The 23691-nt window shown below is 43.2% G+C and overlaps 1 protein-coding gene across 5 annotated transcripts in view; it reads left to right on the forward strand.

The window, feature by feature from the left end:
* The window catches only part of CUX1 (cut like homeobox 1), a 226366-nt gene that overhangs the window by 21269 nt on the left and 181406 nt on the right, over window positions 1-23691 (forward strand). For all 5 annotated transcript variants that reach the window (XM_031591842.2, XM_031591837.2, XM_031591838.2 and 2 more), the window contains exon 2: window positions 20389-20499. In XM_031591842.2, coding sequence (XP_031447702.1) covers window positions 20389-20499 — 111 coding nt within the window. The remainder of the gene's footprint in view (window positions 1-20388; window positions 20500-23691) is intronic.

A 23691-nucleotide genomic window follows, 5' to 3' on the forward strand; every position in this document is an offset into this window, starting at 1 on the left:
GGGGCAATTTTATACCTGTAATCTAAATCCACCGCTGTATTAAAAAACAGCCAGTTTAAACAGTGAGCATTACTGAGCAGCACTTCTGTAAGCTCGAGGGTTTGATTCAAAATAGATATGGCAGCACTAAGTAAAAGCCTTGTCTGTATTTTAAAGTATATTTGGCTGCCGAGCGTGGCCTGTAATTGATGGGAGCCTGTTTCTTTGTCATTTAGCCCTGTTGTAGAAAGCAGAAGAATCTGAACCAAAAATTAGCTGTTCTCATCCAGAAATTACATCTGGTAGCTAAGCGGTTGACCAGCATCTAGAAATCAGCATATGAATGACTCAGGTATTCTGGATGCATACTTTCGAATGCTTGAATAGCATTCATGATTCCAGGAGTTTCTAAACAGAGGAAAAATATTTCTAACTTTCAGGTGTTCAATATTTGTAGCTATATTTACCGTCGGCCTGAATTATTTAAGCCATAAAACAGCATCTTGCAACAAATTCTTATCCCTATGATCTATTTTGTTTTCTTTTTAATCCATATAAATATTTCAAGTCCATACAAAAGACAAACTGTGTACGGAAGTACTCTTATCAGCCTCGAGTAAGAGAAGCCAATGAAGGTGGAACGGGCTGAGTGGTGGAATGGGAACATCACATTCCCTAGAATAGCCTGTTACCAAGGGATGCTGAATCCACGATAAAAGAGCTTGTTTCTTCTAATTTCCAAGAGTTTTCTCGGTGCTGTTTAATTAAGCTTTGAATATATCCAATCTGATGTTGATGAGAGTAGTTGCTTTGGATAACGATTGACTGTTGCAGCAAAAGGGTTCTCTCAGATTTTTAATTTAGGAAGCAGAAAGGTGGTTTTTGATTAACTTGGCCGGAAAACAGCAAAATGCTTCCTGAGAAGACGGAAGGGTCTTGGGCGTCGCTTTGGTTTTCTGTCCAGTTTCTCAGGGATCAGTTGAGTACCATACCCAGAGATGTAACTTTTGGTCAAAATTACCTTTTCAGCCCTTGTAGTTCCATAATTCATAAACCTGCAAATAGTGCTTTGTTCAGAGCTCAGCCAAAAATGAGTAATTTCCTTTTCTCTTCACAGTACTCCGGAACTAGTCTGTAAGATTCTCCCCAGTGGAAGAACGAGGCACATAATACACTGAAACTGGAGTCCATAAGACAACTGAAGTTGAATTAAAATGATCCTGAAAGTTCCGTTTTTTAATCTAGTGTGTATCTGCATACAAAGAGTGGTGCTTGCATCCTTCGGATGCCCAGCTGCCATTGTAGCAAGCTTTTAGCTGGGTTGTAGCAAGTGTGTTTCTGTTCCTTGCTTTAAAATGGGTTGTCTTCCATCCTCTCCCTGAAATTCTCACAGTTCCCCATTTGAGACCATCAGCCATGAAATAGGGTATTAGATCTGGCACCGACTGTAGGCAGAGTCAGTGTGTGACTCTTCTGTTTCACTGCTGTTGCTGCAAACAAACATCAAGAATCCCCTCCAAAAAGAAAACTCCTCAAGGATCCTTCATTAGGTGTGCTCCTGGGAATTGGTAATAGATACTTGAATATCATTCATTTTAGGAGGAAGGGTTTGATGCCTATTAAAATCAATGCGCACGCTAAATATTTACTCGGTTTGTTTTGAGATGTGTATTGCTTTGCAGAGAGCTTCAGTTGCATCTGCAGTGTAAGTGCAGAGCTCGGGGAATGGCTGCTGGGCTCCCAGGGATGTGGTGTTTTTGCAGAACAGGACCTTGCTTTCCCCGTTCCCTGAGGTGCTTGCAGCCTTTGGCTGCCCTTGCATGGAGCAGATGCTTGAGCGGGGAGAGCTTGCAAATTCTGTGGGCCAAGGTTTATAGCGAGCAGGAAAAAAAGGAAATGCTAATATAGAAACTTGCAAAATCCCCTGATAAAGAGAAGGGAGAAATGCCAAAGGGGAGAAACAATGGTATTGCTCTAGAAGTGGTGTTCTCATCCTAAGCATCAAACTAAAAAGTTATCCTGATCTCACCCGTGCGAGGTCTGTAAAACCCAATTACTCTGATATCTGGAATTTAAATAACTGGAAACTTTTTGTCTAGTCTTGCCTTGCTTTTAGCTTTCTTTTCAGTGGGAAAAATTGTCCAAGTCGGTGATAAGGAACCATTTTATTTGGGGAGGAGTTTCAAACAACACCCAGAGATGATGTCATTCCTGACACTGTGCATATCCCCATTCTGAATCTGCGATGGTGAAAGAAAGCAGTATGTAGCAGGAGCGCCGTCTCCTTATAAACTTGTGAGGCATTGTTTCAGATGTTTTAAAACAAGTCTTGGCGTATAGGGCGGCTTACTGGGTTTACAGAAGTCTGATCTGCTTTTTAACTGGGGAAAAAAGATCATTAGACAACATCCGATGAAGTGATAGAGCATGGATTTGGGGCTGCGGTGCTTTTTTTTTCTGGCAAATGTGTTAAAATGGAGAATGCACGGAGGGTTTTTGCAGGTAAAATATTAAACATTACTTTTAGAACATGAAAGGAAGAAAGACTTGGAAGCATCTGAAAAGGAAGTAGATTGTTAAAGTTGCTTGAGAATTTCTTTTGCTGTCTGTTTAGGTAATCATAATTAAAAAATGCCTGAATGATCTTAATAACACATGATTCAACTGACAAGCACTAATTGCTCTCTATCAGGCCAAGAGAAGATGAATGTTGTCAAGAAAACCACAAGTCAGACAAGCTGATTCTCTTCTAGTCTGACACCATGTTCCCATGTACAAACCAGTTTTTACTGGAGTCTTTCCAACATCAAAAGAAAATCCGTGCCTTCCCATTAATTTTCGTTGCTGGCAGGCTGGAGCTGTTTGTGACGAGTTACTTTCGTTACTATTGCTGGCCTGCTAACGCACGAGATTGTGCAAAGGCAAAAATGTAAACAGGTTTCCCAACTTCTCTTTATCTTTTGTGGCTTAAACTTCATACATTCTTACATTGGAACGTGAAGTATTGGGTATTAAAAATAAAATAGATAGATAACTTGTAGGTCATAGCTTTTTTGTTGTTCTTCCTACCTCTGCACACCAGGCTGGGTGGGATAATATCACTGCTTTCAATGACTCTCTTTCTTTAAGACAACCTATGCAAATTATTTCATTGCTCTGAAAAATCCCAGTTTTGTATAGCAGATGTTATCTAGCAGGATTTCCTGCAAGGCAATGCGTATCGCCTCTTTTTTTTTTTTTCTTTCTTTTTTTTTTTTTTGTTTTAAAGATACCTTTTCTCTCTGTGTTCCTTCTGTGCAAGCTGAAAACCCGTCCTTAGCACTTTCCTTTCCTCTTTACTGTATTCCTTCGTTCAATTTCAGGCAGCAGAATATCATAGAATCATAGAATGGGTGGGTTGGAAGGGACCTCAAGGACCATGAAGCTCCAACCCCCTGCTGCAGGCAGGGCCACCAACTTCCTTATCTGATACCAGACCAGGCTGCCCAGGGCCCCATCCAACCTGGCCTTGAACACCTCCAGGGATGCACAGGGCATCCACAGCCTCTCTGGGCAGCCTTTTTCCAGCACCTCACCACTCTCATAGTAAAGAACTTCCCTCTGATATCCAACTTAAATTTGGAAGAACTTTAACTCCATCTGTTTTCTCTTACTCTATAGAAGATGGCATTCAGCTTTGTAGAGCTTTACCATAATTCTCAGGCTTCAATTCTTAAATATCATGTCAGTTATCAACCTCATATTATTTCCCTGCCAAATTTGATTACCGTCGAAACTATTTGATGTCCACCTTTCACGGCTGGAAACCTTTAAAAGGACTCAATGAAATTTTGAATTCTCTCTCAAATTTGACATCTGAAACATCCTGAGGTGCTAAACCTGGTGTAGAAATGGAGTAGTAATGAGCACATTTTCCTTTCCAGCTTCTGTTGCTGGCTGGAAACAAAACTTGTTAATGGGTAATGTTGGGATGCAGAGGGAAAGATGGGGGAGAACATTGGAAGAGGGGATTCCCAATGGCCTTCCTAACAGGATGTGTTGCCTTCTGTTTGCAGGTTCTGTTCCCCTAGTTTAGGGTCGCAGACAGTAGAAACAGGTAAATAAATTGGAGTAGATAGGCAAGACTATAAGCTGACAGTGGGTTGATTTGTCATTTCAGATCTTCTGGAAACAAAAACGTACCTATGTTTGTATGTCAAAACTATTATCAAGTCTATCTGAAATTTTAATAATCTGTGACAGTTTCACAACACACCAGGTTATAAAAAGCGTAGTGGTGAGGTCCTGTTCTCAATTTTTGCATGTGATGAAGAACAATAAATTCCATCTCTTCTCATCCGGGGTGCTGGGATGCTGCTTGTGCTGCTGCCTGAAACGCACAACGATTTCAGGTGCAGACCTGGAATGCAAGGGGCTTGTTAAAATCAGAGGGCAGAGCTCTGCTTGGCAGCGGAGTCAGCTCCGTCTGGGGCAGCAGCAGGAGAGGTCTCCTTTGTTCCTACTTCAGAGTTTTCAGTAGAAAATAATGAGAACCCCAGAGTCTGTCCTGAAATTGTGAAATCCTTTGCTGCTGTAGAAATGCGAGCAGATATTTAAAAAAAGAAGGCGGGGGAGGGGGTTGGGAACAGGGTGGGAAAGAGAGAGGGGGGAACTGGTATTTAGAGCATGGTGAAGAGCACCAGACATCAGAGGGTATTCTGAAAATGGCCATTATCAAATCTTGTTTAACACTTCATCAGCAAGTTTGGTATGTAATTCTAACTTGTGTTTGAGTAAAAATGTTCAATCCGTCACCTTCTGCTGCACAGAACAGCTGTGTTTCTGCTATCTCTAGTATCATAGCTTGCTCACATCTTTTTTTTTTTTTTTTTGTGGTGGTTTCAGTGGATTTCTTGAGAAAACAATGTGGGACTTTATTCACTCTGTAGAGCAATGCATCAAACCCAGACTGCTCCCCAGGGGCAGCCCCACACCGGGTGAATGTATGGGATTGAAGCATGAGTGGCCCCACACCCACCCTTGGTTCATGCAGGTGGGTGGTGGCGGTGTGAGGACAGCCTGCCATCCCACGCTGCTTCCTGGGATCTTGCGGGTTCCTTGCCCTCATACAGGGTGGCTGAGGTCTTAATGTATACTTCTGAATGCATAATTTGTGATGGGATGAACGCGTTCCTTGGCGCAGTTCCCCGCATGCAGCGTGCCAGCAAGCGATGAGCAGTGCCATCTAGGGTTGAGCCTGCCCTGGGCTCTCACAGCCAGCTGCACATGAAGGCAGAGTATATCTTACCAAACTCAGATTTCCTTCAGATGAGTACACGTTTTTGAAGTACTGAGCTGAATCTTAGCAAGAACACTGAATCCAAAAATACATAACCTGTGTCAGGAAGGTCTGTGGCAGGCTTTTGCTGGGTCTGTGATGCTGTGGGAAGCACAGAAAGTACCTGGTTTGTAAGAGGTAGGGCATTTGATTTATTCATCACAACCAGAGGACGTTGCCTTCTAGCTGATGCATGCAGGAGAACGTCAGCTTGAGGAAATGTTGCTGCATATGCTTGAAGGGAAATAATGCAGCTTGATCATACGGTTGAGCCAACCCAGCCAAGCCAGACGAGTTGCTCAGAAGTAACTTGGTAACCCATCTGGATCTTGATGTCCCCAAAGACCTTTATGAGGAACGTGGGATGAAGTAAAAGAATAAGTATCTTTTCCGTGGGGCAAAATGTTTGAAGCCTTGAGTAACGGAGTCCTCTGACAGCACATTTATATATGTGGCGCATATCTCCATCTCTTCGGCTTTGTAGCTGAGGCATCCCAGGGGCAAAGTCTGAAAAAGTCAATTAACTCTATAACTGACCTGTGCCCAGAAGCAAAAGATTTTGTTTTACAGATTTATCTGAGGTTTGTATGTAGCTGTGGGGGAGCTCATTAAGCTTAACAGCAAATGGCACGGTCTTGTTCGTACCATCCAGAAAGGCCTTGTGGTTAAGGCTTTGGATTACAGTTCTCCCCAGAGAACCACATCATTTTCGGGCAAGTAATTGAAGAAGGTGCCAAGTCTGAGGTTCTGTCACGTCCTTCGGTACCGGTGTCACCCACCCCGCAGTCTGTTCCCTGTGACAGGGCCTGGGCCTTCACCCGGCCCTCATCCCTCACTTGGGGTGAGCTGGGGACGATCCTGGCTGGTGCCTGTGGGCAGCGTGGGTTTGCATTATTCTGCTGTAATATTTGAGTTCAAATGGCTATAACTTATAACAGCAAAACCATAATTTAGTAAACAGCAATGATTTATTTCTCAAAGTGCTGAGCACTGTCTTCTCCTGTCACCAAATGACAGCAGGATGTGCAATGGCCTGTGGGGAATATTTCTGCTAGAATTAGATGGTTTTCCCCAGCAGGTTTGCTGCTGCTGGGGTGGGTTTTGGTGAGTGGAGGGATGGAGTCAAGCTTGTCAGGTGCAGCTTCTGCTCGTGCTGCTTTCCAGCTCCGCTTGAAGGGCACAGCTGACAGAAATTCCCAAATTTCTCTTCATCATCCATTTCTTCTACAGAAGAGTTCATTTTTCTGAGGAATTTACTTGCCTTTTGATTGGCTGTGTTAGGTAGGGGATTTGTCTGTAATTTCAGACTTCTTTAAAGGTAGTTCAGGTTTCATCTTAGGAACAATTTCTTCTCCGAAAGAGTGGTGATGCAGTGGCTCAGCTGCCCAGGGAGGGGGGGATTTCTATCCCTGGAAGTGTTGTGGAGCTGTGGGGATGTGGCAATGGGGGATGTGGTCAGTGGGCACGGTGGGGTGGGCTGGGGTTGGACCTGGAAGTCTTAAGGATCCTTTCAACCAGAATGGTTCTGTGATTCTTTAGTTAGAAGATGCCCCCCACGCCAAAGCATCAAGCACAGTTTGCTTTGGCGTTTCAGGCCTTGGCTTCTTCCTGTTTGAATGTCTGTGTTTGCTAGTTTCATGATTGCTGTTTCCTTATTGTTTTAATCTTTTTTTTTTTTTTTTAACCCTTTCTTTTTTCCTGAAAAATACCAGGAAAAAGTTCTTCAACAAATTCTTTTTTCGTTCTCCTAATGGGATGACTCAAGGCTGGAGTGGGAAGAATGTCTGGGCTTCATGTTTGTGATCTGCTGATTCATAGATAAGTGTTCTATAAAATGCATAGTTGGGCTGCTCTGACTTTAGGGCTGGATATTCTTTGATGATCTGTTTGGAAAAACAGTTGCAACTTGACTCAGATTTTCCAGTTCAGTGTGTCCTGGTTCCAGTATTATGAAGTTCATCACCCTGACTTAAAGGGGAATCCTGGTTCTTGCTTCCATGCATTGTACTCGTCTGCATGCAGGGCAGTGTTGTGAGGCCATCTTCGTGTCCTAGCAAAGCTGTGTTGGAAAAGAGGGAGAACAGAAAACTGAATATGAGGAGTGCTGGCACACAGTGATATTAGTCCCTGCTTGGTTTTCTGTGGAAAAAATATTCATGTAGCAAAATAAATTATGTACAGTTTGAGAAGCACTTGTTTTCCTTCTTGATCTCGTTAAAGCATTTCTTAACACAATGGCTTTTTTTTCTCAAGTATTAGCATTAATTATGAAAATGTTAATAGGTTTTATGGATTGAAGAAGTGGGAAGGCTAGCGACAACCTGGTATTTCAAAAGAAAATAATATTCTGTCCTCTAGATACAATGATAATTCAGGAAAGTAATAAAAGCTTGTGAAATCATATGGAAGAAAGCTTTATGTCACTTCACTCCTTCATCAGATAGAAAGCAAATACCTCATTTCATTGGCCAAAAATCTGTGTCTGGGAAATGACCCTGTAATTTTTTTCTTTTGTGAGTCGCTACGTTTCATACATTTCAATGCACTTTTTCCTCCCCCCTCACACTGTGAGCTCAAACACTCCAAGTTCTTGGGGCATTCTGGCAGGCAGGCTTGCTGCGTGTGCTTTCTGGAGTCAGTGTGAGCAGACGATCACTCCTTAAATCACAAAGTGCAAGATTTCATTAAGAATTTGGAGAGCCATCTTATGACTGGGTTGATGATCTCATTTCATCCATACGTGGCACTTATTAAATAAATACCTTTGAAGCATAGGAAGCCGTCTGGGAACCGATTTGTGTTTCTTCCCCTGCTGCGTTATCTTAATTTGATTGGCGGTACAGAAGTCCTGAAAATATTTTGTAAGGGAAATATACGTTGGAACTAACGCAGTACTATTCTTAGCTCTTTTTTGCAAACTTCCTACCTTTTATTTTTTCCCTGGGATTTTGCTGCTCTTCACGTAGTTCAGTGTTGTGTTTATGATTCGATGAGGTGCCCAGAACCCCTCAGAGTTGACTTCACCAGGAGCTTCTCCAAAAGCCAGTTCTTTCCGTGAGAATCCTTGTCAGCATGTTTTCACTGTAATGAGATGGCAAATAATTTTGGTAGCAGTGGAGTACCGTGCCTCTGCGGTGTGTGCTTTGGATCCTTGGTTACTGCACATCTCGTGTGTGTTTCTGCTTTAGTTATGAGGAAGTATTTATGCCGACAGGCCGAGGCAGAAGCTTTCAGGAGTGATCACCTGTTGTCTCAGCATGGGTAATAATCATCCTCTCCTGTTCCATAGTTATTAACTGTTTGGTTGGAAGCTTGAGCCTTTAAAAAATCTGGCCAAGGATGTAATCTCCTTATAATTCCTCTCATTTAGAGGCATCTGAAATTGGATGCATGGAAAGAAGACTCATGGCGTTGCAGGGAGGCTGGTTTGGGAGCACGTCTGTAGTCTGACGTCCCAGTGTGGGGCTGGGTCTGTCCTCCACGTCACAGCTCTGCTGCGGCTTTGTCTGAGCAGGGCACTGGCTGTCCCCAGGGATGGAGGAAAGTCCAGCTGTTTTGACTTTTCAGTGCTGTCCTGTGCTGAGAAAGCAGTAAAAATGTCTGCTCTGAGCTCCTCGAGGAGCAGTTTTGGCTGTTGCTCTGCTGTCCAAAACCTCCCCACTAAGGCTCTTTTTGCTTCAGAGGATTCCCACAGGCAACATGAAGTGAGCCCATGCCTGCTTTGGGACTCCGTGTTAGAAAGCCAACAAATTCTTTTGAAAGAGGATGTAGCTGTTCATCTAAGCCTCAGTTTTCATATGTTAGTATTGTTACCTGCTGTGGTGAACTTCTGTATTTGATAGAGAGCAGAGTCAGAAAAATGTTGATGAAGAAGAGGAGGAACCCGCCAGTGTTCAGCTGGCATTTCTGTGCATTGTGTTCTGGACTTCCCAAATTGGATCGGATGTCATGATTGAAAAGATTGTCAGCACTATGTAAATGAGAAAGAGAAGTGAAAGTGCATCTCATGCAGATAATTTCTATGTAGATAATTTGCCATAAAAATTTATATTGCAGTCCTTAAAACCTTCAGAGATTTATTCTGTCTAGGGAAAGGTGATTTATATGGTATTAAAACACTTTTTATGTTCCAGTCCTTTAGATTTAATGTTTATTGCCTATAAAAATGAAATCTTCATGTGGATATTTAAAAGTTTTGGTACTGTGTGAAATATATATTCAGCTTGGAATCCGAAATGCTTTAGAGATGCAGTAAATAAGCAATGGAGGGTTACCTCAGGTTCACTGGCCTCGGCAGTCCAGACTCACTCCAGGGCTGAATCCATTATGCAAATACCATTCTGCATGTGATGAAAGTATTGTGGAGTTTTGTCATTCTTGTTTTGGTGAAATATTTAGGACACTTTGGCCCACTGTGTGTAGTCAGTAGTAAAATGCAGAGGTAGGCTTATTCCTTGCCCGCTGAGGGCTGGATTAAAGCATGAAGTTAAGGTACGCTGGAGGAGTTCCAAAAGAAGAAAAGAGCATTCTGTACTGCTCCCCCAAATAGCATCTCTGCAGGGTGGTGGTTGGACAGACCCGGTGCCCAGTCTGTGCTCTGGATGGGTTTCTGGTTCTGTTGTTGGTTGCCTTTGTTCACCACGCTACTATGTAGGCAGAAATACAGAAGAAACTGTACTTTGATTTGTAGCCCTGTGGTGTAGGGCCCTTTAGTCTCAGTTAATTTCCAATGGTCAGTGTGTCTGTCGAGCAAAGTCTGAAATACAAGGTGTGAAAGATAAGGGAACAAGTGAGTTTTTGCACAAAAATGAGAAAATATGTGTGATTGTTTTGCCTTGTCACTTAATGGTGGTACCCTGAATTAGCTGACAGAGCATGTATGGCCTTTTCCCAAATGTTTCTTGTAGTTCTTGAGTTCATCCCACAGCTGACTGTAAAGCCTGCATCCTCTGAAGATGGAGATCGAGGTGGGCTTAACAAGTCCTTTGGTGATTTCCTTCTGCATCTGCAGAATCCTCTGTATTACCACAGACAAAGCAGAAGAGCTAAAGGCTGATTCGTAGTTCCATAGCCAGTATTACCAGAGATATGGTGGGAAATGATTCTGGGGACATAGAGATGATGCTGAAGTTGCAGCAGCATATCAAACAGCAGGCAGCAGTTCTTTTCCAGCTCAGTCTCTTCTGATGAGAATTAAATGTTCGTGTGAGATCTGGGACTGGTGGCAGTGGAGCCTGAGGTCCTGCCTGCACAGAGCCAGCAGCAGGCGGGCATCTCACCCTGCTGTGGGAAAGGATGCAGCTCAGATGTTACAACAGCAGAATGGCACTGTTTCCAGGGGGAGACTTCCCAGGGTCCTGGGTCTGCTCCATGGGACAGGAGAGCCAGAGCAGTGGCTGAGTGTTGTGGCTGTCGTTGAGTCTGTATTGGTGAATATAGCCTTTGGTGCCAAATTTTTAGCAAAGGTGGTTTGTGTGCTGTTGGAACCAAGGGTTGGGTAATGCAGCTTGCTGAATGTGCCTGAAATAAAGGAATCCCAAAGCAATGCCAAGGTAAAACTGATTTAACAAACAAACCAACCAAAAATAACCCTTCCATGTTTATTCTGGGTTGAGAACTTGGATTTGGAAAGAGATAGGAAAGGCAGAACTGTATTCTGCATGGCTTTTTCCTGGATAATGCAAGAAAAGTGAAGAGGCAGGAATGAAGAATAAACATGCAGTGGGTTTGAGCGGATAGAATTGTGGAAAGATAATTTAGCTGAAGTTAACTGGAAGACGATAACTGAAAAAATGAGGCTTCAGCAGAGTGGTTTTTGTTCTTGGTTCCCTCGCAGTTCAGGTTAACATCTCTAAAAGGAGATCAGTGCCATTTCCAAAACTTTTTCCTCCTCCGGTGCTGTTTCTGTGGCTCCAGAGAATTTCCTGCAAGGTGTTTTCAGTGATCTGTTTTGAATGTCTGTCTCCATAATAATGCAAAAATAAAACTTCTGTATGTTTTCTGTATTGAACTCTGAAAAGCATGAAGAGGTTTTAGGCTCTCTGCGATGCTGCTGTTGAAGCTGGCATCTGTAGGTGTCAATGTGGTTTTATTCAGTTCAGACTTTGTGTTGCTCAGCCAGATGCACTGTCAGGAATCCAGCTTTGTGGGCTGATACCTCCATGGTTTTGTGGGACCTGGTATTTGTCCACTTGCTTCTTCTGTTACAAGCTGAGCAGTTAGACGTGCTGTTCATATCAGAAATGCACTGTGTTTTAAATGCATGGACGTTCTTTGAGCAAAACCTTTTTCCTTAACACATAGAACCTTCTCTTTCTCTCTTAAACTATGGGAGCAAGAAAGCTGATCTCAAACAGAAATTTCTATTATTCAATACAACACATATCATCTCCAAAGAGGCATTTAGGATCAAACTTCCTAATGGTCAGGCCCAGGGCCTTACACTATTTCATCTTTTTTTTTTACAACAGAAGTGTTTTCTGGCACTGGGAGGAGGGTGTCCAGCACTCGTGTGCATGTATGAGCATGAAAACGTGTCTCTTCTTCAGGAGTCTCTCATTTAAGGAGAGTGAGACACTAGAGGCACTGAGTGGCAATAACACCTTCAGATCAGTCACTGCAAACCTTCAGCTTGCTGCTGTGTATCCAATATTTGAATGCTCTTTTTCATTTGAAAATGCATTACCGATGACATACCTCATATACATGATTACATGCATCACATGCATAGCAAATTCTGCATGAGGACCTGACTGCTTTTTCTAAAGGACTCGGGATAACTTCAGGCATGGTTTCAGCCTCTGCAAAACAGAGGGGATGTGGTCCCACTGTGTCTGGAAGCGTTGCTGTTGAGTTCACTTCCAGGATATATACATATATATGAACTGAAAGTCTGTATGGGAGAATGCCTTGAAAAGATCCAAACTGAAACATCTTGGTAGAGAGATCACTTCTGTCCCAAGTATATCATCTACCTCTTGAAACTGCTGGGGAGCAAAAATTACTGTATTGCAGATAATTCTATTTGTAGAGTTTTTTCTGTGCGTGGGAAGGGAATGAAGTAATCTGTTCCATCAGCTTCTAAAACTGAACTAATTAACAGACAATCAGCATTGATTGAGGCAGCTGCATTCTTTACTGAGGGATTGTAAACACACAGTTTACACAGAATTGTTTTTACTGCTCTGAAGTGCAAGGAACTGAAATTGTATTTGATAACCAAAATTAAGGACTTTTAGTGACAGCGTGTCATAGCAAAGCTGACAGTGGCACTGCAGCTTAATCTGTTGTTTTCATAGCAATCCTCATTTCACTGTGATTTTGTCACGGTGAATAGTGGTGGAATTATATAAATGATCACCAAGTGTATATATATATATACTTCAGGTTGAAAGGTTTTTAGGTTGTACCGCATACCTGAGTTGTGTTGATGGAGTGAGCAGACGTGGGCTGCCCTTGGCTCAGTGCTCATCCTGGGAGGCCTGGAACTTTCAGTGTTCTTCAGTGCTGGAGGATGTCAGGTTTGCAGTGTTTAAGAATATTTTGCGTGTGACTGCTAATGCATGATCTAGAAGATCAGTATTATATATATATATATATATGTATATATATAAAGTGTGTGTGTGTGTATATATATATATATATATGCACACTTTAGGGAAAGTTACCAGAAATGTTGGTCTAAAAAAACTCAGCAGTCTGTGTTAAAAATACAGTAATGAGAAGAGTGCTTCTGGTTCTAAATTAGCTTCAACACCATTTAACACAGAGCACGCTATTCTTTGTTGGGTGCTGTTCCGTGTGCTGTCACCTCAGTCCAACCTCCCTGTGACTGTACATCAGCTAATTTTACTCCGTGAGTCAATTCTGCTCTTTTCCTTTTCATGCCACAGAAAATGAGCTTAACCAAGTCGTGCAGTACGTTGTTGGGAAACACCTCGCCAGGAAGGGCGTTCTGCAGGCTGATCCAGGTTGTGCATACAGCGTGCTGCTTGTGCTGAACTGTCAGGGACCAGATCGGAGATTAAAAGCTGTAAAGGCATCACATTCTTTTTTACTGTCCAAAATATGTAGCATTTGCTGTTGGTATTAAAAGCTAAACATAAAGTCGTGTATTGTCATAGCAAGCTGAGTCATTATTTGGGATTTAGATGCGAAAGAACACTAAGACTGTAAATGGAACTTCAATAGTAGCGAACATCTAAATAAAGAAAATGTTGCTTTCTTGTTTCCTATTTATATCTATAATTTTTTAGAAAACATCCACCAATTGCATTCACAGGCGGCTTCACAAAAATGCTGTATTTTTCCCATCATGGGAAAATGCATAAACCTTGCAGCGTGCCCAGAAAGTCAACAAACTCAGACCAAGGGAGGAAGCGTGTTAGTCAGGAGTCAAGGACCGTTCTCTGAAATCCCTCTGCCAAATACTCTTCCTGCTTAAATTGTTTATCAAACAACAATTTCATTTGCCAGTAATTTTCTTCTGATGTTTTTTTTTTTTTTTAATTTTTTTTTGTTTTTTTTTACTGCTGATTTCTTAATAGAAGTTCCCCATCCAGCTTCCTCTGAGAAGCACTGACTCGCTGTCCTGTGCCCGGTGTCTGTCTGTCTGTCTGTGCAGCTGTGCTGTGAGTCTGGGTGCACAGCTCTTCTGCAGGACAGACAGTCTGTGAAGGACCAACAGCATCTAAATGTGTCCCTCCATCAGTGCAAGAAGAAGTAGGTGAAGGAGAGCCTTCTAGGAGGGGGTAACCAGACAGTAATTCCAAGATGCACTCTGTAGGCTTTCCCTAGTGCACATCTGCTGTTGAGGTCTTTAATAACAGGAAGTTCCAGCTTGAGTCTGTTCCATCTTTCCAAACCGTGCTGTGGTACACAAGGTATAGCAGTTCATTCAGCCACTCTTCTGCTGCGCCCAACATCGGAATGGAGCGAGGAGGTTCGTTAGCTCAAGGCTGTAGTGATTCTCTCCTGCTGGAATGTGGTTTCAAAATATTTTAGGCCTCTTCTTCAGTGTGTGCTCATTCTTTTGTTGGTAAATATTTTATGTCCAATGATTATTGTCCGTATTTTACATTAAGAAACGGCTTAAGTAGCTCTGAGATTGGTGATTGCATTTGGAGACTGAAGGATTGTGGAGTCACTGCTGTGATGGATTTTGGGGCAGACAGTTGGTCTGTCCTCAATGGTTAACCATGTTAAAGGCCTTCCAAGAATAAAATGTCATCAAAGGAAAAACAATTGTGACATCTTGTTCTAAATTATAGTGTAGTGAGGATCTGGGTGAAGTTAAATAAAATCTGAGCAGTGAGTTTGTTTTCATTTAGAATAAAACAAACACAAAACAAAACAAAAAAAAAACCCTTTGAGTTTATTTTTTTTAAATTAGTACCCAGAACTCACAATGAAACGAGGCTGTGTGTGTGTAAGTGCATTATTGATTTATTAGTGGCTGCCTTTGGAGCAACTTCTAAATCCCAATGTGTGTTACAGTGTGTGTCTTGCTTAAAGCACGGTCATGCTTCATTTGCTAGCAAAGCTTAGGCTGAAAAGAGGGGTAACCAAATACTTTAAATGGTGTAGCAGAGCTTGGATACAGGACTGAATGTTTCGTTATTCGAGCCACTCTTTTAATACTACATCTTGCTTTCATTGCTGGTCAAAAGAATTAGTTTGGGTAACTCATGAATCTGGTCTTAGGTGGAGATGGGACACGAACTGAAGTTGTGAAGGCATTCTGCTACAAGATGGCAGTGCAATTCCCTTCACCTGAATGGCGGTGCTGCATTAGTTAGTTGAAACAAATGAGAGGAGTGCATTAAGTAGTTTGTAATTAGTTGTTATGTATTTATTGTTAAGAGGGGGTGGTCTGTAGAGTGCAGAGACTGAGCACAGGAGCATGTACTGTGTTCCTCAGCTCAGGATCAACTCCAAAAACAGAAGGTTGGGCAGATATGTCGTATTACTGGGTCTGGGCAGAGTGGGTTTTCTTTGCTTTCTTGTAGTTTATTTGGCAGATGATGATGTCCCTTGGTTCCCCAGCACCCTGTGGTTGCTATGAAATAACAAGTTTGAAGCCTAGGCTTTTTTTTTTAATTATTTTTTCTTGCAAAGTAATTGTAAAAGTCAGTGCATATGCAATAAGCTAACGAATTCCCTCTCCTGGAAGGCCACCAGCAGTGTGTGCAGGGCTGTGCTGTGAGCTGGAGCTGACACTGTACGGCCAGGGCTGGCCAGCAGATCAGCAGATTGCTCCCAAAAGTACCTTCTGGGAAGTCTGACTGCAGCCACCTTTAGATCAATTTGTTACTTTCTCTTTTTGGCCTTTTTCACTGTAGCTTTTGAAAGAAGCAGTTTGCACTTTCAGCAGGATGGGAGCTGGAACGGGGCTGTGCTGCATCCTCCAAGGCAGGGGAGCAAATGGCTCCCCAGCAAACGGCTGCGCTTTCTGGTCAGGAAACTCCTGTCCTTAGAGACTGCAGTCAACTGAAACGCAGGACCGAGTGGGGTGTTAAGTAACTGATGGAGTGGGTTTGCTGACAGGTTTTCTTCTGCCAGGTTTTGAAACCAAACGACAAGGTGAGGTAATGGAAGGTGGTGGTTTCACAGCATTATGGTGCGGGCACAGAGCATCTGTGTGGGAGCCATTCCAGGGAGTGTGGGGGAGCAGGGGAGATGCAGAGAGAGCGAGGCGTTGGGGTCCCAGTGACCCCAAATCTGAGTTTGGATTGCCTGGCACATTAAGGGCATGCTTGCTACTGGGTGATGGTGATGGGTGAGAGTAGGTGGGAAGGGAAACAGGGACACGTGAGGAGACAAGGAGCCTCAGAGCAGGGCTGGAGCACTGCAAGAGAACATGGAGCCTATTGCTGGGAACAGCACTATGGTGGTGATGTCTGAGGGCTGTTACTGGGAGCAGCGTGATGGCAGTGCCCACCTACACCTCTTTGTAGGAGCAGCATGATGGCAGTGCCATGGAGGCCTGTTTTTGGGGGCTGCATGATGGAGGTGACAACTGAGGCCTGTTTTTCAGGGTGCAGGTACAGCCTGGGGCACCTTGTGCTGAGCGGGATGGAAAGGGAATGAGCAGTGCCAGAGGGTGAGAACTGCATCTTGGAATGAATATCCAATGTTTTGTTATTCCTGAGCGGGAGGACAGGCTCATTCAATAGATCCTACAGACCTTTGGTACTGAGGTGTTTACAGCTCTGGACAATTGTTTGCATTTTAACAAAGCTCAGAGTTTAAAGGTGTACGTGAAAAAATGGCGCAGTGCTGTGCTGCTCCTGTCGGTGGTTTTGTTCCTGGTGCAACTGGTCTGAGCCCATAGCAGCTCTCTTTGAAAAGCCAGCACTAACTTTCCCCTCTTGCAAGACTTTCTGATAGTCTTTCCCTGTGTTTGCAGTAGGGGCTGGTGTCAGCCTGAGCAAAGCCACAATACACTTTTTTACATCTCTCTCTCTTTTAAGGCACCTTACCAATAAGCTCCATTGGCACCTCTGCTTTTGTTCCTTCTCTGCTTCATGCAGAGGCCACACACACATTGACTCGCAGTCCAGAAATACTGCACAGAGCGCAGAATTTGTTCCAGTTAAAGCTCGTTTAAAAGCTGCCTGGGAATCAAGTTACTTGAGTACGCGGAAATAAAACGTGTTTATTGAAATTTCCTAGCTAATTCTGTGTGCGAAAGGTAGTTGCATCATTTTGCCAAGCGGCGGAATGCTTCTTAAGAAACAAGTTTATTTCATGCTCACAGGTTTTTATTTATTTGTAAGGTGGGAGAGCAGCGGTTCTGTGCTCTCATTGAACTCTGATCTTTCCTTTGGCTTTGCTAGAAAGGGCTTCAGAGCACGAACTCATCTTGCAGAAAACAAACCTTGTTTTTGTTGTTTTTTTTCAGATGGAAAGATTACGTAATGCATCTGTTAGGGAAGTGCAGTATCCCCCTAAGACAAGCAGGCTGCAGGTATGCAGGCCTGGGTCAGGCACTTCTGCTTTGGTGTCATCACTGCACTGAGAAATTGTCCTGCAATAGGAAATCAGAAACTGCAGAAAGTCGTGTTGAGGACTGTCATAGATCCAACACATGCAATCCTGAGAAAGGATGCAAAAAAAAAACAAAGCTTCTGAATTTGTACTGAACTTGTCCTGAGCAGAAGCAGAGTTATTTGTTATGGCAGATTGTTAGAGCAGCTTCTGGGGGAACTGGGATGCTGAAGTGTGCCGATTCAGGATAAAGAACAGGAGGGGAAAGGTGGGTTGTGAGCTGTGTGATGCACACTGCTGTGCTCCTGCACTGTCCCGTGCTCTGGATGGTGGCAGCAGAGCAGGACTGTGCTGGGGGTGATGGAGCACGTGTGAAGGCAGGCAGTTCCCTTCCAGCTCGCTTATTACAGCAGATAGCAGATTGACCTCTTTGTTTTTTATTTCTTTTCCTTTGTATGCATACAGCATGAAAGAAAACCTTGTAATGCCTGTTTTCTGAGGGTTGCTTTTAACAGCTCCTGCACTTAGTGCCTAAAACTTTGTCTCCTCTCTTTGCCTTTCCTTCCACCCCCAATAAATTTGTCACAATGAGGCAAAGTAGGAGCCCCGGAGAGAGAGTTCCCCAGCTGTGTGTGGCTCAAGCAGTGTCACCTGTCTGCCCTAAATTGATGGCACTTTGGGGAAGGGGAAAGAAGTGGGAAAGAGAATAGTGCTGCTTGTTCTGCTTCCTCCAGCACATGTTCCACGTGGGGCTGTGTCTGCGGGGATGACTGAACCGTGTCAGCTCTTGGCCAGAGAGTTCACTGGACACTGATATCAGAGGTGGAGAATGGCACTCAGACACGGTCTGCTGTTTTTGTTTTGCATGAAAGGACTGTGCAATGCACTTCTGTCTCTGTGCTGTTGCATCTCCTTGCACTCTGTTGCTGCAAGGCTGGGAAAGGGGATTCTACATACCTTTGAGTGCAGTGCTCAGGTATGGGATCTCTGAGTTAATGCTGCTTACCTTATCGTACTCATGTGCTTGCAGAAGTAATGCATGGCCCATGTTGAATTGGTGCAGTAACTGGGGTATCTCATAAGATGGTCACAAAGTGTGGGAAATGTCCAGTGGTGCACATGGGTTGCAATCCTCTATGTTGTTTACATTGAAAAAATGAGACTTGTAGAGTACGTGGTTGAGATCAAGCAAGGAAGTAAAAATGAGGATATTTTTTAAGTAATATTGATTTGGGGCTTGTTAACTATGGCAGAGCTTGAAAACGTAATATCTTTTTATTTATCAGGTCTCATATCCAGGGCTAGATATTCACACTGCTCTTGTCTCCAGACCTGGAAGTGTACACCTCTAAATCCCACTTGTCCATTTGTAGAGTTCCTCGCTAGCCCTCTGTATTGTAAAATGAGCACTGAATTCTTTGGTCTGCTGAAATTCCCTCGTATTTCACGATTAGGGTTTGCTTTGCTTTGCTTTAAATGTGGGCTTCCTTTTTAAATATAGTTTTCCAAGTTGCCGGCCGTACCAGATTGTTTATATTTTTTAAAAGCCTTCTGCTTAGCCGTTATATTGCTCTTTATAGTACTGCTTAACCACATTGGTTTCTGTTGCTCTTTTTTCTTGCATAAACTTAGCTGGGATGAATTTCAAATGTGGTTTATCCAACTGTTAAGTATTTCCCACTTTTCTGCAATAGATTTCACATATGTTACAGAATTCCAAACCAAGATCTGGTGGACATATTGCCCTATTTTTTTTCCCTCAAAGTCAGAAATATGGTGTTTTTATAGCCTTACAGTGATGATATTTAGGTCACTGGCTCCAGCGTGCTGCCTAGCTTCAAATCCATTTGTCATATTTAGCTTATTTCCAAGGATTAAGATAACTGTGGTCCATATACATAGGAAAAAAAAAAAAAAAGACTTAAAGGGGAAAGAAGTTGATTCTTTTGAGTTGGAAGCTGCAGAAAGGACTTCTTTCCTCCAGAGGTCAGGCTGTGGGGTCACAAGGAACACATCTCCATCCCGTTGCTGAAGGTGCCAGCATTCAGCCCCCACAAAAAGTAACCAACTGTCTAAAATTAACAACATCTGCTTTATTTTTACTGCAGTCCTTTACTCCGAGTTATTTGGGAATGGAGTCTGTAGCTGAGTTGTGGATTTAGGATTTAGCCTTTTTTTTTTTTTTTTTTGGTGTTATGTGGAAATATTGCAAGAAGGGGATGGACAGACAGGGAACATTGTGCTGTTGGTTTATGCACTGAGAGGTGACACATTCAGTCCAGTCTGGGTCAGTGCAGTGGCATTCTGGAAGCAGAGTCCTGAGCAAAGGAACTGGTGGGGAGAGAACTTGGATGATGTGTATGTATGTCATAGGATCGTTGAGTTGGAAGGGACCTTAAAGGCCATGTGGTCCAACTCCCCTGCGATGAACAGGGACACCTGCAGCTTCATAGAGTGCTCATGGATATTTATATACATCTTTTGGAGAGGAGACAGGGAAGAATGGAGGGATATCTCCTAATAATTTTAGGAGAACAGATTCCAGGAAAAGAAAATTCTGTATTCAAATAAGGAGAGACTTAAATGGAAGAAAGAGAATTGTGATGGCAGTGTGGTACTGTATATATTGTCACTTGGCATTAAGAGTGACTGAAGCGTAACCACAGGTTGAAGTGTAGGGTTGGCCAATGGTTGGGATAGTCATAACTTCTTTCAGCAAAATGGGAAAATCCAGTATCTGCAGACAAGAAATAAACCCGATGTGGTGAAGATTGATAATCTTTACTGAATTTGGGCAATTAGGATGTGAGTACTGCGCACCACTGCTGCTGTTGTGCGTAATGTTGTGGTAGAGGCATGAATGCTTTCGAGGAAAAACAGTGATACTTTGACTGCGAGATAGAATTGAAAAGGTTTAGACCTTTGTTGGACTTAATTTGGGAGCCCATTTTCTGGAAGCGTGATGCTTTGTTCTGTACTGCCCTGTAGCTCAGCCGCCTCGCTATTCCAGACCGTGTGATGGACACACACATGAAGTTATTTTGATTTCTGTAATAAACAGAACTCTAACTGTAGCCCCTTTTTTTTGCTCTTTTTCTTGACAGAGAGAACTCGATGCCACAGCAACAATATTGGCCAACCGGCAAGATGAAAGCGAGCAGTCCAGGAAGAAACTTATCGAGCAAAGTCGGGAGTTCAAGAAGAACACTCCAGAGGTAAGGAGCTGAGGTCCTTATTTAGGGTTCTTTTAGGGCTCTTCTCTTAATGTTTTGTTCTCACGATGTTCTCTGCTGAGACTGCTTTGTGTTGTCAGTACTGAAATAGGAGCTGACTTCTCAGAGCAAGTCTGAGCATCAGCCTTCAGTCAGGCTCACTCTAAATTTTGTCATAATCTAAAACACGGAGAACTGCAAAAACACAAAAGATTCTTCAGTTAAACCTAACTCTCTTAGCGCTTGGGTGTAGCAAGTGATGTTTTGCTGCCTAAATAAATCTACATCAAGGGCACGACTTCAAAGACGCTCATTTTTCCACCAGAAATCAAACGAAGTTCAGTTGTTGATTTCACTGGAAATGCAACAAGGTCAGCACTGAGCTCCAGGCACAGCTCTGCACCACGGCCGTGCATTGCACTCCAGGTGGTGTGCAAAGGGGGTTGGAGGTGCTGGGCCAAGCTCCGAGAGCTGAGTGCTGCTTGGATGGAGAGGATGGTTTTCAAACTCCTCCATGTCTATGATTGCGTGTGCAGCACATATCTGTGCACACACATGTGTGCACACACAACGTGCATGGTTGTGTATTAGATAAAACTCATTTTATTTTCTGTATTGAACGCATAGCAGTGCATAGGGCACTTTTTGCTTCGTTCTGTTTGCTTCTTTTGCAAAGAAGTTTGCCGGCAGTTTGTTCATCCAGAAGTGTACCAGGGTTGCAGGGTGCAAAGCCCCTGCAGAGGGCTGGTACACAAGTGTTGGTTCTCTGCAGGTACCGGTCAGGAATCAGTTTATTCCCCTTGCAGAGGAGAACAGTCTATTGGGGATGGAGAGAGGTAAAAGAATATGAAGGTATAGGAAACTATACAAAATCCGGAAAATAAACTGATATCTGGGGCCACATTTTTTGAATTGTTTGCTAGAAGCTTAAGTTCATTCTCCAAAACTTATTTGAGTTTCCTGCTTCCTTCCTTTTTTTCCTGTAAGGAGAACTGCAGGCTGGGGCTGCAGCTGCCGGCTCCTGAGGGATAGCAAACTCATGGATTCATCTCAGGGTGATTTCTTGAGGCCAGTTTTGTTTTTACAGAGCAGGTTACTGGCAGGGAAAAAATCCAGCACTGCACTTTTAGGAGCATTGTGAGAGGGCTGTGGTCACTCAGTGGGAATTGATGCGCGGAGGAAAAAGCTGTGTTATCTGTAGTCACTTCAGGAGATACAGAGAGAAAATGATTTGCAGTTAGTTCTGTTAACAAAACAAGATGAACACCTTCTGCTGCTAAATCATTTCGTGGTAAAGTTTTAAAAACACTTTTACAAAATATCATTATGTAGCCTTCCATATAGTACTTTTCACTCAGAGGGTGGTGAGGCACTGGAACAGGTTGCCCAAGGAGGCTGTGGATGCCCCATCCCTGCAGGCATTCAAGGCCAGGCTGGATGTGGCTCTGGGCAGCCTGGGCTGCTGGTTGGTGACCTGCACACAGCAGGGGGTTGGAACTGGATGAGCATTGTGCTCCTTTTTAATCCAGGCCATTCTGTGATTTTATGATTTTGGAAGGGATTTGAGGGGTTTCATTCATTCAAAGACAAGATACAAAATGATGGCTCTGAACATCCCTGAGATTTGGGGGAGTTTGGATCTATGCTAGATTCCACATCTTTATCCAGTGCCTGGGACTCCTAGTGTGGACTTCTGGTATTCTTTCTTCTTCTTTCCCCTCTGCTGCGATGTTCTTTCTGCAGCCTCATTTCCCAACATCATCACCATCTAACTCCTCTTCTTTGACAGAATTAAAAAATGAAAATGGGATCAAAAAACTAGAAAAGAGTCTCTGAACTGAGCACCTCTAACAGACAGATGTGCAGGTATTGCTCAGCTGAGCAGGGTCACCTTGTCCCATGCAAGGTGACTGCAGTGGTAGGTGTGGGCATTTCCACCAGAATAAGTGAGACAGTGCTCTGCTGTTCTTGCTGGAAGACTTCACCAGCATTCTTCCTCACAGAAGCACTGCTGTGTTTATCTTCAGCTGTTTTCTGTCCTCCCCGTAAGAAATAATGCTGAGTAATATTCAAAGCTTAGGCCATTTTGGAGGGCTGGAGGATGATGGAAGGCAAGGTTATGACACCTTGACCTGATTTTTTTCCAAAACTTGAGCTTCATCAAAAAACTTGTGCCATATGATAAAACCTTTCCCTGAGGTGGGCAGGAAGCCACTGGCATTTCCCAGCTGACCCATTCATGTTACTGAACTTCAAGCATACTATTTTAATAACAAAGAGAAGTCTAGTAGAAAACTTGCTTGCTTGCAGAACTGTTCTTTGAATAAATTAGTCAGTATGCAGCTTAATTAAAATTTCCAAGATGAAGTAACATCTTTCTTCCTATAAAGAATGTGGATGGAATTGCTAAATGTAACAACCTGCTCGAGTCCTGCTTTCCATTTTCATTGCTCATTCTGGATGTATCCCCACTGGTGCAGTGGTTTGGTCTGCTGCAGCATCTCTTGCCCTGAGCTGTTGCTATTCCCACCATAAATCAGGAAACAAATGTTGTTAGCCTTGAGTTTCCTATCCATTATTGTCTGAGATGTCCTCTAGACTTTCCACAGTGCCATAAGCAATCTCCTGCATAGCAGAAAGAACTTTAAAAACTACTAATAAAGTTGAGGATGTTTATGCTGCTGTTTTAGAAGTCTTGAAAAGATGTGACAGATCCGTTGGGATTATTTCTGTTTTCTTTGCAAATTATCACATTGCAAAAGAAATGTAATAATATTTTCATGCTTCTAGGAACAACTGCAGGGCTCTGTATTGCAGAGTATTAGAGTACCATTTCTGAGTTGGCATACTGGGACGTAAATCTAGGAGGCAGCATTTCATGGTGCACAGAAGATGGAGAGGTGGTTATTACATGCAGAAACTTCAAGAAAGAGTTTGTCATTTCAAAAATACTCGTTACCCATCGCAGCCTTGAAGAGCCTGTGTCAGGCCCTCTTATCACAGATGCTTTGGGTATGTTCCTTCTCTGTTTGTTCCATCTCTGTTCGTTCCATCTCTGTTTGTTCCATCTCTGTTTGTTCCATCTCTGTTTGTTCCATCTCGAGCAGCTACCATGGAATGCTGACGAGATTACGTGAAACACTGATGTTATGTGGCTGTCACTTGGAAGACAACCCCAGATCTGTCACGTGAGCC

This window comes from Phasianus colchicus, chromosome 21 (genome assembly GCF_987193195.1).
Source record: "Phasianus colchicus chromosome 21, bPhaCol1.hap1.1, whole genome shotgun sequence".
Lineage (NCBI taxonomy): Eukaryota > Metazoa > Chordata > Aves > Galliformes > Phasianidae > Phasianus > Phasianus colchicus.